This window comes from Carya illinoinensis, chromosome 3 (assembly GCF_018687715.1).
Source record: "Carya illinoinensis cultivar Pawnee chromosome 3, C.illinoinensisPawnee_v1, whole genome shotgun sequence".
NCBI lineage: Eukaryota > Viridiplantae > Streptophyta > Magnoliopsida > Fagales > Juglandaceae > Carya > Carya illinoinensis.
Window position 1 is genome coordinate 31,578,179 of NC_056754.1, and position 16,694 is coordinate 31,594,872.

General features: G+C 33.1%; 1 protein-coding gene across 1 annotated transcript; it reads left to right on the forward strand.

Annotated features, from left to right (window-relative positions):
* Window positions 1–8,318: 8,318 nt before the first annotated feature.
* Window positions 8,319–16,490, forward strand: LOC122304111 (ribose-phosphate pyrophosphokinase 4-like). The gene is made up of 7 exons (XM_043116165.1): window positions 8,319–8,509; window positions 9,536–9,851; window positions 14,026–14,121; window positions 14,228–14,296; window positions 15,092–15,220; window positions 15,925–16,021; window positions 16,103–16,490. Exons 1-7 carry the CDS (start codon window positions 8,382–8,384, stop codon window positions 16,234–16,236), a joined length of 969 nt encoding a protein of 322 aa, XP_042972099.1. The 5' UTR covers window positions 8,319–8,381; the 3' UTR covers window positions 16,237–16,490.
* Window positions 16,491–16,694: the final 204 nt, after the last annotated feature.

Consider the following 16,694-nt stretch of genomic DNA (forward strand, 5'->3'; position numbering starts at 1 on the left):
TATGTTCTAGTCATCACTCAATTCCTTTGTGGTTTGGGATAAATAGACGAGTTTTTATCCCAGGAATGCATGCTACATCAGTGAGTTTTACTTTATGCAAAACGTGCGTCGCCTTCTGCCACTCGAGCCCTCACATGCAAACGTGATTAGATGCCTATCATAATCATGAGTAGCCACAGGCAATCAATCAATATTGAAAAATCAACTTTTAGGCCCATACAATCTAAAGGGTTGAATTAGAGGTGCTAACCGTATGGTGCTGGGCAGGGCCCCTTCCCCATATCTCACCTGCATGGTGCGGGGAGGAGTTTTCAACCCCATCCCTACCTCTGCCCAGAGCCCCCCGTCCTGGTAGGCCCTTGCCCCGCGGTGTGCCGGGGGGGGGGGGGGGGGGGGGGGGGGTTCTCAAAAATCCATCCTCCTCACCTCAATTTAGGCCAACTCATTGAGTCTAAAAAATTATTTTTGAATTTAAAAATATTTTTTTGAACTCAAATTATAATATAATTTAAATTATAAATTAAAATTTATAAATATAAAAATAATTTAAACCCGTCAAAGTTATATTTTGAATTGCTTTAGCCTCTTAAGCTAAAGATGAGGCTAAAACAATATAATAGTCATACTTAAGTAATATGAGACTTAATAGTAATGATGAAATGAGATGATATAAGAATTTTGTGTTTTATCTTACTTGTCAAACTTGCTCTAAATATATTTTTAAGTCAGGTCAATAGTAATATTTCGATTCTCGAAAAATTGTAGAAGTGACTTTATTCTTAATGGTGGGGAGCAGTGTAATATAATTATCAAATTTAGTTTATTCTACAAGAACTTAATGGTTAATAGCCCATCTACTCATCATTACTAAATCACATACCGCACTTGTTTTTTTTTTTTTTTAATTTTATTTTGTTCTACTCTTAGTAAAGTAAATGAGTTCTTCTATTTATCATCAATATACCACATATTTGATAAAGAAAAAAAAAAAAAAAATCATGTGTGGTTTGTGGTGTTGAGATGATGGATAGAATTTCTTAATGGATAAAATCTTTTAAGATCATGCATGTTACTGTTTTGTTTTAAGAAATGCTATTTATTATCTATACACCATATATTAATATGTGATTTGTTATTTTTATCTTTTTATTTAAATACATATATTTATATATCAATATATATTTAAATAGAATGAAAAAAATAATAAATTACATAATTGTATGTGGTATAAGGGATGACAATTATTTTTATGTTATAAACTATATTAAATTGTATGACCACATTTAGCTAGCTATCAAATGCATAGTGCATAGTGCTAGCCGTCAAATATATAGTGCATAGTGCTAGCATAGTGAGCTAGCCGTCAAATACATAGTGCATAGTGAGCTAGCCGTCAAATCCATAGTGCATAGTGCTAGCATAGTGAGCTAGCCGTCAAATGCATAGTGCTAGTCGTCAAAAGCATAGTCCTCTTTGTACTCCTATATATATCGTTGAATCTTTTAAGAAATTCATAAGTTTCATAACCTCTCTGAGCTCTATCTCTTTCTCTCTCCTTTTGAAAGTTTTATAACACGTTATGGCTCTCTCTTTTCAATGATTTCATAACACGTTATCAGCACGAAAGTTCTGACGATTTTGAAGCTAGTAGTCCTCTACTTCAAGTAAGTTTTTCAATATATTTTTGTAGTTTCCAAAATGAATATGAAATGTTACATTACTTAATGAAAACTCTATACTTATGTTCCTGATTTATATATATAAAAAATGTCAAATCTTATAAAATTGGAATTCGTTGCTCTTGACATTTCTGGAAAAAATTATTTATCTTGGATCCTTGATGCTGAGATCCATCTGGATGCGATGAACCTGGGAAATACAATTAAAGAAGGAAATCAAGGGTCCCTGCAGGACCGTGCTAAGGCAATGATTTTCCTTCGGCACCATTTTCATGAAGAATTAAAAACTGAGTATCTAACGGTGAAAGATCCACTTATTTTGTGGAATGATTTAAGGGAGAGATATGAACACCAGAAAACTGTAATCCTCCCAAAAGCTCATCATGATTGGATGCACCTGAGGTTGCAAGACTTCAAGAGTGTTAGTGAGTATAACTCTGCACTCTTTAAAATTAGCTCGCTATTGAAATTATGTGGTGAAAAAGTCACTGATGATGACTTGTTAGAGAAGACATATACTACTTTTCATGCCTCGAATGTGCTCTTGCAGCAGCAGTATCGAGAGCGAAAGTTCAAAAAATATTCTGAACTTATATCTTGTCTTCTATTAGCCGAGCAAAATAATAAGTTTTTGTTAAGAAATCACCAGTCACATCCTACTGGTTCTATATCATTTCCTGAAGTGAATGGTACTAAATTTACATCATTCCCAGAAGCGAATGGTGCATCTTTTCAAAGAAAACGATGGCGTGGACGTGGTAGGAAAAACTATAGAAGTGGAGGTCTTAGAAGTGACCATACTAAAAGGGACAATAATAGAAATACACCGTACCACCAGAAGTGGTTCAACTCAGAGAAGGACAAAAGTCCTCAAAACAAATTTTTAAAGAAAGATGAAGATGGATGCCATAGATGTGGTATGACTGGACATTGGGCTCGTGTCTGTCGTACAGATAAGCACTTGGTTGACTTATACCAATCTTCTATAAAAGAAAAAATAAAGAAATTTGAAACAAATTTTGCTGAACCATCATATGTTTTAGATTCTATAGATGGAGAAGATATTACAAGTCTTGATATTTCTGATTTCTTTGAAGATTCTAGTGGTAGAGTTGATCATGGAAGTGTTCCTTTTTAATTAATGTATTTCCTTTATCTTATTATAAAATATTTTTATATTCTGCAATGTTTTGTAGTAATGAAAGTTTTATTTATTCTTTTATACTTGTTATAAATTATTGATGATATGATTTATCTGAGAATGGAAATGGAGTATCCCTGAAGGATCGCCCAAATCAATAATTTTATTGAGTATCTCATATGAGTGATACTTGTACCAAAAGTTCATTATGATTTATGCACCTGAAGTTGCATAATTGAAATTGTGGAAAGAATATATATTTGAATGAACGTCTCGATTGTGCTCCTGAATTAGCAATATCGAGTATGCTCCTGAAGTAGCAATATGAAATGCAAACGTTCACAATATATTATAAATTTGTATCAGGTCTTTCAGTAATTGAGCAAAATAATGAGCTTTTAATAAGAATCATTAGTCACGTCTTACTAGATCTATATCATTCCCTGAAGTGAATGATAATGAATTTATATCATTCTATTCCCTGAAGTGAAAAGAATTATACGTTTCATTAAAAAAACTAAGAGATTGGACGTGATAATGAATATCTTTTCGGGCCAGAAGCTCGTATTGGAAAAGCTGTAAGCTTTCTTTTTGAGATGATATTATACAAATTATTGAATCAAATATTATGATGCATCAAAAGGTGATATGATTCAAAATATTTGTATCTTTTCATGGTTATTTTGATCATCCAAAATCAATTACGATAAGTCGAATGATTTTCATATGGACGTCCATAAAAGAACTAGAAGATTCTTTTACTATAAAGTCTTACCACCAGAAGTGGAAAGAAAAATTTGCTTGAAGCAAATAAGATGAAATTATTCGACGTTATCTTGATTATCATATGTGAACCAGAAGTTCAGATGATAATTAAATTTTGGATGCAATAAGATAAAAATGTCTCATATTCTAACTGCTAAAATCCTAGCGAGGATTGAAGTCCCTGTAGGACAATTAAGAAATTCAGCAGTCTGAAAGCATGTGAGACCTATTGATACAAAAGGTACTGCATTTCAAAAGAGAAAGGCACAAATAATTTGGTGCTCCTGAAGAGGCCATACCCACAAAACAAGCAATAAAGTCCATCCAAATTCTCTGTATAAAATTCTCCTATATAAACTCTTGAAGAGTGCCTCCTGAAAAGGTTTTTCATGAAAATGTCTTCTCTTAAAGAGGGACAGGTACCTGAAAATAACGAGATCTCGATACATTTCATGAATAATGGAAAAATTATGGATAGAAATAAAATCGTTGTCAACAACGTATTTCTATATGAAATGGCAATTGATATTACCAAAAGTAATGATGAAAGTGAATCAAGAATCGTCGAAGAATACGACGTAAAATATTGGCCGAATTTGAAAGAAACAATTCCTGCAGAATTGATTCACTAGTAAAATATGATGCATCGGGACTTATAGTCCAAACACCTAAAGATGTGATGCTTGTTGAATGTCAGTGGGTATTTATGGAAAAGAAATAAAAATGTGATATATAAATCATGAGTCAGTTTCTCAATTCCTACAGAATTGATATCACTAAATAAAATGTGATAAATATGGACTTGAAGTCCAAATACTTAAAGATGTGATTTTTGTTAAATATCAGTGGATATTTATATACATAATATAAAAAAGCCTGAAACTTTTAATATGAAAATGTGATATAGAAATCACAAGTTAGTTTCTCAAAGAAACAATATTGATATGATTTTAAAGTGGTTGAAATCATATTGAGATTTTTATTAGCTTGAAAGTTATCGAGAGTTTGGATATGCATGATTAACTGCATATTTATATGGATCATTGGATCATGATATATATATGAAAATCCCTGAATGATAGAAAATGTCTGAAACTTCTAATATGAATACATCTGGAAATATGTATTCTATCAAGTTTCAAAGATCCTTATATGATCTAAAGCAATCCAAACGTAAATGGAAACAAGCTATTATTGCAGTTTATATATATGATTTAAATGTCATTGAGGCTCCAGAAGAGCTCATGAAAACTGCACATATTTGAAATATAAATCTGAAACCCTTGCGGCTTCAAGGGGAAGATGGATGATATTATTAGTCATGAAATACCATCTTTTAATACAATTAGTATTTCAGATTCATATTATGGGTTTGATAAGAAGTGTGCATTATTAAAGAAGAAATAAAAGGGAACACACAGAATATCTACCAAAAGATAGAAACACAAATATGAATATTTGTGAAATATTATTTTATTATCTTGAAGCAAGAATTACAGAAATTCGAGGCACTTTGCCTCATTCTTCAAACGCTCTTGTTCTTCAAGAATCTGCATGTCATCCCTATTTAAAGGAGTGGGCAATCGAAAAGAAAATTTAAGTAAGGATTTTAAATTCATATTCTCTTGCTTTATTGATTCTATTTTCATGTTGGACTCCAGAAGAAGTCGTTGAAGTATAGTAATATTCTCTTGGAGATTGTCAATTCCACAAGTTCTGGATTGCAGTCGCTGAGAAAATGCGACAATAGATGATGAGTATCGGGTACCGAGACTCACAAGCTCATAGATAGTTTCATTATCTGACTTATGAGTCACATCATTATATTGCATGATAGCACCTGTGGTAGAAGCAGGAACAGCTGATGAACGAGGTGCAGAGTACCTCATATATTGGCCATGAGAAGATCGCTGAGCCATTGTAGGATAAGAATGCAGAAAGAGATTGCAGAGTAAAAATGCAGTATGATTACAGAAAAGTGAAGAAGATGATATGCGAATGAAGATGAGCTGAATATCTCTTTTATAGAGAAAATTATGATACAACATCTCTCGTGAAGTAAGAGAAAAGAGACGAAATATAGTTTCATAGCTCTACGGCGCCTGACAGCACGCCTGACAGCTACGGCACCTGACAGCACGCCTGACACCTACAGAAAAGTTGAAAATCCGCAGTGCTTGTCTGATCTTAAAAGGTTGGCCACCGTTTTTATTAAAAAATGAGGTTAGCGGTTTAATGTTGATGAATTCTCCACTAACTGTGTTATTTACAAGAACTCTAGAAGAGTACAACTCCAGAGAGTAGTGATGAGCAGAAAGATCCAGTTGTGATTATTTTATCAACATGGATCAAGTCCACAGTTAGTTGGATGTACAGATGTGAGTTATCTTTCAGATACACACAAGAAGATCATTGCAATTCATGAGAAGAAAGTTGAAATTGATACCAATAAGGTACGGTCAAGTAAAAATCTGGCAGATTTATTCACTAAAGCATTACCAACTGCAACATTTAAGAAGATTATGCAGAACATTGGAATGCAGAGGTTTGAAGACCTGTTATCATGTACTTTTCAGGGGAAGTAATGTCTTGAAGATTTGTGCTGATTGTACTCTTTTTCCTTCGCTAAGATTTTATCCCACTGGGTTTTCCTTTGCAAGGTTTTAATGAGGCAATCCTAAAGCACTCGGCGATACACATGAATACTGTACTCTTTTTCCTTCGCCATTGGTTTTTTCCCACATGGTTTTTCATTGGTAAGGTTTTAACAAGGCATATTCTTTAAATATGGTCATCCAAAGGGGAAGTGTTATAAACTATCTTAAATTGTATAACCACATTTAGCTAGCCGTCAAATGCATAGTGCATAGTGTTAGCCGTCAAATGCATAGTGCATAGTGCTAGCATAGTGAGCTAGCCGTCAAATACATAATGCATAGTGAGCTAGCCATCAAATGCATAGTGTATAGTGCTAGTATAGTGAGCTAGCCGTCAAATACATAGTGCTAGTCGTCAAAAGCATAGTCCCCTTTGTACTCCTAAATATATCGTTGAATCCTTTAAGAAATTTATAAGTTTCATAACCTCTCTGAGCTCTATCTCTTTCTCTCTTCTTTTAAAAGTTTTATAACACGTTATGACTCTCTCTTTTCAATGATTTCATAACATTTTAATCTTTTTCTTTTATGCTACTTGCACAACTCCAAAGGAAAGACTCGTCCTGCTAGGCGCAAGCAAGGAAAATACTACTTGGGTTTCCCTATTGGCATCATATGAGAATGACGACTCTTACAGGTTGACAACAAAGACAGGTTGAGGCGTGAGAAAAAAATGAGAGTTGTGCCGTATTCATCGAGGTGTAGCCTGAGAATAAGTCTGGCAGGATAAGACTATTTTATCTGTTTTTTTTTTTTTTTATTATTATTATTTTTAATACGGTTAAATATTTAAAATATTATTAAAAAATACATCTTTAATCATTAAATAAAAATAAATAAATTATATTGAGGTCTATCACAGCCACCATTTTTCTAAAAAAATTAAAAAAAAAAAAAAAAAAAAAAAAACGCATTGGAGTCACCGCATGCTCCTCGTGAAACGTGACTGACTTGAGATTAGAGACATGATTCGTACAAGTTATCAAATTGATTAATTCTGCTTGGTCCTAAAAAATTTTCATCACAAATATAAAATTTTTATCTCATCATTACAATTTTTTAAATTCTCATATAAAATATAATAAACAATTTAACTTTTTCTTAACTTTTTCAAATCCCAATACAATAATAATATTAAAATATAATATTTTAATATTTAATCTTAAAACTTAAAATTCTCATCTGAGAATTCTCAGTGGCCAAGCAGAACCTAATCTTTCTTTATTATTTTTAATTATATTATCTTTAACTTTATAACAATCTTATATTTTTAAAAGATGATAAAAAATCATATCCCTAATATTAGAACGAGTGTTACTGATTTTTTTTATATAATATAAACACATTTACAAAAACTCTAAATTTATTTGTCAAAATTTATAAATAAGATTATAAGTTATATTATAAATAACTTATTTTTTATTAAAATTAAGTAACTCGTAAATAAATTAAAATTTATTAAGTTCTTCATAAATATAAAATATAACTCGAATGATATATTCAGTCTTAACTCATATTAGAATAAAATATTAAACTAAGGTTCGGTTTAGGCATATAAAATTTTCATCTCAAATACAAAATTTTTATTTTATCATTATAATTTTTTGAAATTTTCATGTAAAATATAATAAATAATTCAATATTTAAAATCTAAGAATGTCATATAAGTGAGACAAACTCGATTATACTTTCACGATACAAAAGACAGTAAGAGAACGAATGCAAAAGATTCTAGTCCAATCCATTAGATAGAGAAATATAGCATCCCACTCAAAATTTTATAAAAGTAAATTAATATATTATATTTAATTTATAAAATTTATTTTATAATAAAACATATGATATATGTCATATCAAGCAATTAGTTTGTAAATTAACTTCCGGTTATACAAATTAGTTTATTTTATTTTATCTAATTATTATAATTTTATTAAATTTTTAATTTTTTTAAATTTTAAAATAAAAATAATTTATAAAAATTATACTTTTATATTATTTTATTCAACTTTTTATATATATCACCTTTTATAACGCTTTCAATAATAAAAAAGAAAAAACTGTACGGATGGTCACTTCGCATTGTAGGGATGTCCCTAACCCCTTTTATAAAGCATTCGACAGTGCGGGGGTTGGACGCTAATGGCTTTGTCTCAGTCTCAGACGAAGAAGAAGCAAGTGCACCTTTTCTACTGTCCAGAGTGCGAGGACCTTGCCAGGAACGTCGCCGCTCAGTCGAACAATATCACTCTCCAAACCATCAAATGGAGGTCACTTTATTCTTCTTTTTCAAGTTCTAAAATCACATCTTCACGTTTTTCACTTTTTTCTTGTTGGTACTGTGCTTGATCTCTTTATTTTGTTGCAAACATGAGATGGGTAGTTTTCTTTTTCTAATAAATTTAGCTATACAATGGAAGAGGAGATGAATAAGAAAAAACAGAGGAAAATGAATAAGAAGAAAACAGAATTACTATGAGAATGGACATTGACATTGTTGCGGAAAATCTGACATTGCGAAGAAAGAGAAAAATAAGAATGAAGGGTAATTGAGCTATTGTGCTTTGCTGTTTTAAATTTTAAGTTGGAATCACTTCCCTAATTGGACAGTTATATGTCGTCTACTGTATCAATTTCCATGGTTTCGACCTTTGTAGTGTTACGCATACTATCTTTAACACGATCCTTTTATTGGCACAACACAAGCAATTAGTCTAAGCAATTTTGCAAGTATTGATATGATGACCTGGTCTATTTACGTAAACTGCTCTTATGGAGCATGCATGCTAGTGTATTAATTTTGATCAAGATTTACACTAGCATGCATGCCACCTCTATTCAAAATTTATTATTTGATATACCTTTGGTGCTTTTCTCCGTTTCACACTTGTGTCTTTGTTTCCATATCTAACGGTTGGTGGGAATTTGAGATTGATGATCTGTACCTAATGTGCGGCTGGGTTGCCACTGGCTTTGCACAAAACATTGAAGTTGGGCCTGCAAGAATTGATACAAATAATCATTGCAACTTAAAATGTTGTTTCCTTGACCAAGAGATGATAAAATGTCTGTGGTTGCTCCAGAATCTGCGTAGGACTTTAAAAAAATTAGTCTTTTCCTATTCGATAGGTAAAAAAAGAAAATACTTTTCTACTTTTTAAATAGTTAAACAAAATTTCCTAGTCTTTTTTTTATGTGTAATTTAAAATTTATCTTTAGTTGAATTGTGGGGGCAATTAGAGCTAATTTTACATAAGGATGCATTGGAGAACTGATTAAATTCTATTCATCTACAGGAATTTCGATGATGGATTTCCAAACCTTTATATTAACAACGCTCAAGATCTGCGAGGTCAACATGTTGCCTTTCTTGCATCCTTCAGCTCCACTGGAGTAATCTTTGAGCAGCTCTCTGTTATATATTTACTACCACGGCTGTTTGTCGCTTCCTTCACATTGGTGTTGCCCTTCTTTCCAACTGGCTCCTTTGAGCGAATGGAAGATGAAGGGGATGTAGCAACTGCATTTACCTTATCAAGGATGTTGACAAATATACCCATTTCAAGAGGTGGCCCTAATAGTCTAGTCATCTATGATATTCATGCTTTGCAGGTACTCTTTATTCTGGAAGTAGTTAGATTTGCTTCTATTGCCCTGGTGCTTCAATGCTGCTCTTTTAGAATCACATAATTTGGTTGACTTTTTTTACTTTTATTCTTCTGGAAAAGCAGCATCCTTTTCAAATTTACTATAAATTATGTGATGCTAATAAGATTGTTTCAAGTTATTTTGTTGCCTTAATTAATGATATTTGCATGCTTATCATATCTATTCTTTCACCTTTGGTGTATATGGACTGTTTTTTTTTTTTTTAATTGTTCATCTGGAACAATTTCTTTTGCCTTTTCTTCTGTAAGAATTGGATACTAGACTGCAGTTCTTTATGGTTTTAAGGAATGCCTTTCTTTTGGCCAAGGGTTAAGAACTTAAGATGGCTTGAGGTGGTGTCATAGGCTTATGGCTTAGTAGTTAGAACCTAGAGAGAAAAAGTGAGCATTAGGATGGTGATATATATTTCAGAATACCTAGGTATTCATGTTTGATGTTATCACTAGCTTTTTTACTTATTTAATCATTTTTATTTAATCCAATGTTTCATTATTTTTATTATGCATCTGGAAAATTTGTGTCTTTAGCTAAACTCTGTTTAATACAGGATATATTTGAAGATATAATTTAGATAATGTGACCTACACTGAGTTAAAAATATTAGAAGCAGGTAGTTGAGTGTTAGAATCATCTGTTGATCTTTGTTTTTTTGGTTAAAATTCAAGCTCCCAATTTCTTTTCTTTTCTTTTTTTCCTTGTGGAAGCTAGTTTGACAAACACCTAGCTAACATAACTGAGTCACAAGTATATCTTCATTAGCTTCCCCATATCATCCTAAATATGAGATATGGAAGGATCAATTTCAGATTCTCAGTCGTGATAATGTGACCCTAAATGCTAGAGTCTATTGCTGCACAATAAACAGAAAGTTTTGAGTGGTGATCATTGAAACTAATGGTACTTAATTATCATCAATCCTAATTTAGGAGTTACCCATATTATAGTGGTTGTCATTCAGACCTGAGATGTCCAGGTTGATGCCCAGTTTTTATTGATATGCATTACACTACCAGTATTGAGATATTTCCTGCATTGTGTTGCTGTGACTAGTACATCCTGGCGGAGTTGCAAATTATGCACCTTTGGTAGCTTGATATCATCATCCTTTATTGACCATCTAATTAAGAGTTTTGTTAAAGAGTTGGGGAGGTATCCGCCTATACAAGACTCCCTATTGCATTCGACATCTATAAATTCTTGAAAATTGAAAATTCTTGTTAACTGTGCAGTTACTTCTACTAAGTTCATCAATAAGTTGTATCCAAAGAAAAAATGCAAGGGTGAAATGCATCAACAGGTCCTGTGTATTGATGGTGTTCTATCAAGGCCCATGGGCTTTTGATTTTTCTAATCACACTTGTCAATCTTTTATTGTTCTAATGGGTCCTTTTATCCATAGTTTTGGTGATTGCTGTCAACCGTGTGGATATCACATATTATGGGCCAATAAAATAGCACTTATTAAACTAGTCACCCTTCATTTTTTATTGTGGTGACATTTATATGATAGTCAGATATGAGAGGGAGGGAGGGAGGGAGGGAGTTACAACCCAACTAGTTACTGTTCGAGCTTCGCTTACAGCTGTGACCTAATACATACTACAACCCAACTAGTTACTGTTCGAGCTCCTACCAGCGCTCAAATTCCTTTGAGATTGGTATTATCTTAACTTCTATAACTTTCTACAAACAAACTGTAGAGACAAACATTACCAAAAGCAGAGATGGTTTTCATCCTCCTCTCTCTAGAGGAGGAGAGGGTTTTCTACCCCCATCCTCTAGAGGAGGAGAAGGTTTTATTACTACCTAAACAAAAACAACACAAAACCATACACAAAGATGGGAAAATAAACGATTTATAGCATACAAAGTTGCAGATCCGCACCCCCTTGAAGGAAAACAAAAACAACAAAACAACAACAAAACCAAATGAAAAACATTGTGGGGGTGCGTGAGGGACACGTGCCACCCTAATAGAGCGATGGATGGGTTAGTCTGAAGAAATCGAGTGCCCTAAATCCAGATCTACCACGCTTGGTGCTGCAGGAGGCTTCCCTTGTGGTGGCGCATGGATCACACGCGCAACTTTGACATGTGCATGAGGCACACACGCCACTCCTTTCGACAAAATTCTTCATCCGTCTGAACGATCGGTAGCTTGGGCAACCTACGGTGGGGCGCGTGTTGGTTTTGAGGCTTCAGAAAGCAACAGATCAACTATTTGTCACCCTTTGAATGGGAAAAGCAGAAGAAAAAGGCAAAGAAAACCACACCCACTAGATGGAAGGAGGGAGGGAGGGAGGAAGGAGCTGAAGCTTCCCCCCCCCCCCCCCCTTCCTTTGGGCTGATTTCTGTTTGGGAGAGTTTTAAAGAGAATGGAGAGGTTTTGGTTTTAGAGATACGGTGTTGGTACTTAAACGATAATATTCTAGTCTTTACACACATAGAGACATATATGAATGCGTGTGTAATTTAATGAGTTACACAAAATATTTATGTTATTTAGTATTTTGTTTAGATTCTGTTATTCATTCTTAGTTTTTAATGAAAAAAAAAAAATAGATTTGGAAGTTTATTCGTTGATTTGATTTTGTTTGCATCTCCTAGGGGCTTTAACAATGTTTTAATTTAATATTCAGAAATATAAGATTTTCTTTCATTGCATTTGAAAGTACATATATTGTTGGTTGATGTCTGATTTTACTATCTCTCCATCCCTCCATATTTCTTTTACTTTTTGTGATACTCTCACTAAATCTCACATTGGATGGAAGAAGTATGATAGAGGTGAATGAATATGATAATGGTGCATTGAGTGTTGAGTCCCACATTGGTTTCTTACTAGGTTAGAACTAGGCTTTATATTGTTCAGCGACCTAGGTAAAATGCTAACCACATCTACGCCATAAAAGACTAATCATTTTGAAGCTTCCCTAGTATCACTTATGAAGTCCATTTCTACCTAGCAAGCAGGCAATGCTGGACTTAGCGCTCATGATTAGCTCTATAATGTACCTACTCTATGTGAGTCATCAATTGCAACATTGACTAATCTTTTTGGAGTATAAGGCTTATATGCGGCTTGGGCTATCCTTGGATTATGTTTCTTCTGTTTCATTTTTAACATTCTTTATATTGATAAGAGCACTCTCAATGGCTCATGTATAATACAAAAAATGTAAAATATTTGAAGGAATGTTCATAAAATGAGCTCCATCTGATTAGGTAAAAGATTTTGTAAAATACAAGTTGCTACAGTTACCTGCTACATGTAGTGGGTACTGTTCATCCTTCAAATAATTTTTTTTATTATTTATACTTCATTTACTCCCTCATTTCCTTATACTTTTTTTACATTTCAATACAAATTCTGTTTAGTGTCCATCATTTAAAACACTATTTTATTTTTTTCTAAAAAAAATCTTGGAAATATTATTTATCCAATTTCTTCATATTTGATTTGATTTTTTTATTTTTATTTAACTTATATAATTTTATTTTGTGTTTATAGGACTGAATTATATTACATTATATATAATAATATATTGTAAATATAAAAAAATATATGGATATTACAAATTTATTGGTAGAAAGGAAATGTTTAAAAAAAATAAAAAACATTATTTAAATGATATGAAGAAAAAATAGATAAACTGATGTATAGTCTATTGTAAAAGTCAGTATGTAAAATAGAAAAAGTGGGTTTTGGTGATGTATTTTGAAGGATAGGATGAAGCAACAATTTTATTTTGCTAATCCATAAATCATGTAATGGTCCATATAAGTAATCGTCAATGTCATTGGATGGACACACCTTATTATTAAGAGCATAGGGCCTTGACAGAATATAATGAAATATGCAGACAATGTTGATGCATTTTACCCAAAATGAAAATGTGTTGTTAGATAGATCCTCTGTTTCCAATATACAGAAGTGTTTGCCACTAATTGTAGATTACAAAATATGTTTTCTCCACTATGGTTGAACCAAGCTTCAGTGTACCGGGGAATATTACTTATCTTGTTCTGCACCCTTCAGGCTTGTCTTTGATATTAGTTCTAGGTGAGATAATGGCGACAATAACATCCACGTGTGCTCATTTCCATTATTATACAGGAAAGATTTTATTTTGGGGACCATGTTTTGCCATTGTTTGAGACTGGCATTCCTCTTTTAAAGCAGCGTCTGCACCAGCTTCCAGATGCTGACAATGTGAGTGCTTATGCTCAGTTCTTGATTTCATAGCAGCTCTTGCAATACATTCTAGCCTGTAAATTCTCTACTATATCTCCCCATTCTAATAATACACCTCATCCAGATTGTAGTTGCATTTCCTGATGATGGAGCTTGGAAGCGATTCCACAAGCTGTTGGATCTTTTCCCCATGGTTTTTTTCCTCAAATAAAGTGATGATTAAGTTAGGAAATTTTGGTCATACACCCCTTATGCTATGGAGTAATTAGATTTAGGGCCATGTGCGATTTGTGTTTTCTTTTGTTGAGACATGACCTCTATGGTATGTGTTAATTATAAATAGAACCCTACGTCAATTTTCCGTCCACCAAAGTTAACCGAAAACTTGTGGCACTTTATAGAACTACATGGAAATTTAAACTCTGTTAAGAAAAAGTTATTTTATTATTTTATAAAAAATAATTTTAAAAAATTAAATTATTTCTGAAAACATGGTAAACTAAAAATGGATTTTGTATTTAAGAATGTTAAAATTGTTTGAGAACTAAGAAAGAGGCTAACTCAACCATTGGCCACCTGATGCTTGGCCACCCCATGGCCACCACCGGTGGTCTTTTTTATACAAAAAACGGTTGTAATATTTTTTAAATATAAAAAATATTTCTTTATTTTTTTATTATTAATAAATTTATTAAGAAATTTCTTTATTTAAAAAAAAAAAAGTTATTTTAATCTTTAAAAGAAATGAAAGTTGCCACATGGTAATCTGTGAAAATGATATGTATTTTAATTAGCACTAATGGACGGAAAAATTGACTGAAGGACATCTTCCTAATTAACTCATACATAGAGGGTTATTTCTAAAAAGAATTGCAGTGTCCTAAATTTAAGTACCACATAGCATGGTAGGTTTTTGATCAAAAAGTTTCATCAAAATTATAATCCGATGCTTGTATTATATGCTGCCCTCTTATGTTGTTGAATTGAGGTGGTGTGCGCGAAGGTTCGTGAGGGTGATAAGAGGATAGTTCGGCTCAAGGAAGGAAATCCTGCTGGTTGTCATGTAGTCATTGTTGATGATTTAGTCCAATCAGGAGGCACCCTGATTGAGTGCCAGGTATCCTTCAGTTAGCCCTCGTTATATAGGCATTTTCATTTCTTTCCTTTGTATTCATAGCCTTTTGAGGATGTGCTTCAGGACTTGGGTAAGTTTATGTTCACTTAAGATTTTAAGTCATTTTATTGTATTTCTAATATATTGTCATTCTGATTGAAACATCAAAATCTCTCATCAGCACCAAACCTGAATTCTTGTATATAGCATACGTAACTAATGTAAATTCAAGCATGTGGGACTGGTAAGGACATGAAACAATACGGATAAGTGAACACTGATTCATCGAAATATGGAATAACACAGAAAGTGGGATTGTGATTTGTGTGTATCCGCTTTTTAATAAAAAAGAACTGTTTAAACCCGGAAGTTATAACTCATTGGTTGACTCAGTCAAGCATCCTTATACATACTTCAGACCTTCCTAACTTTTTTTGAAATATGTTTTTTCTTTCTATTTATGTTCCTATGTTACAGTTTGAGATGTTTTATTGTTACATTGAAGTTGAACATTGTATGTCGTTCTTTACAAATATGTTCATCTTCCCACAGAGGTAATCAAGGTGAGTTCCCATTTTTTCTTTTAACTCAATATGTTCAACATGGATACAAATTGGGCAGTCTGATGCAAATGGACATTTCGTTTATGAATGTTTTAGCAATCCTGGGGCATAACATTTCTTTTTTTCCTCCCTTGATTCTGCTAGAAACTTTTGGCAGCCCATGGTGCAGCAAAGGTGAGCGCTTACGTGACCCATGGAGTGTTTCCTAAGCGCTCGTGGGAGAGATTCATTCACAAGGATGGTACGTACTTTCCCGTTCCCAATCCCAGTGCTTCTCTTTTGAACTGCTATGATTTTCATTACCTTTTACATTCAATTTCAGAAGTGTCGGAGAAGGCGTTTGCCTACTTTTGGATAACAGATTCTTGCCCACTTACTGTCAAAGACATAGCAAATAAAGCTCCTTTTGAAGTGTTGAGTCTTGCGGCATCAATTGCTGATGCTCTACAGATTTGAAAAGATCGTACGTTGTAACTGACTTCAGATATAGTGCGAAGAAATACATCTCTGGCAATCCTGATGAAATTTAACTCGGTTGATGAATGATATATTTTGGCGAAACGGTAAGCAAGAAGCCGAAAAATAAAGCCTATATTAGTAACAAAAAACATGTTTCTTAGAGGTTTGCTTGGTTGTCACTGTCAAAGCCAAGGCAAATAAAGCTTGTTTTTTTCTTAGTAATACGAAAAGCATGAGTACTTATTTGCTTCTGGACCTTGGTGTACTGCTTATTTTGGGCTAAAAAAAAAATACAAAATAAATTAAAACCCAGTTATGTCCTTATCGGGCTGGACTTTGACTTTAACGAAGTTGGATTTCCCGATGATTTCCCAACTCTGGACTCCAACTCTAATCGGAGGCAGACATCGTTGGGGACTTCGACTTCAACTTCGATTAGTAGCCCACTTTGCCTC

Bases quoted from the DNA above. Each gene is read 5' to 3' on its own strand.
- LOC122304111 (XM_043116165.1), top strand. From the start codon at position 8,382: ATGGCTTTGTCTCAGTCTCAGACGAAGAAGAAGCAAGTGCACCTTTTC. The intron at 14,122-14,227 runs GTGAGTGCTTAT...CACCTCATCCAG, and splicing joins AGCTTCCAGATGCTGACAAT to ATTGTAGTTGCATTTCCTGA. The intron at 16,022-16,102 runs GTACGTACTTTC...ATTCAATTTCAG, and splicing joins GAGATTCATTCACAAGGATG to AAGTGTCGGAGAAGGCGTTT.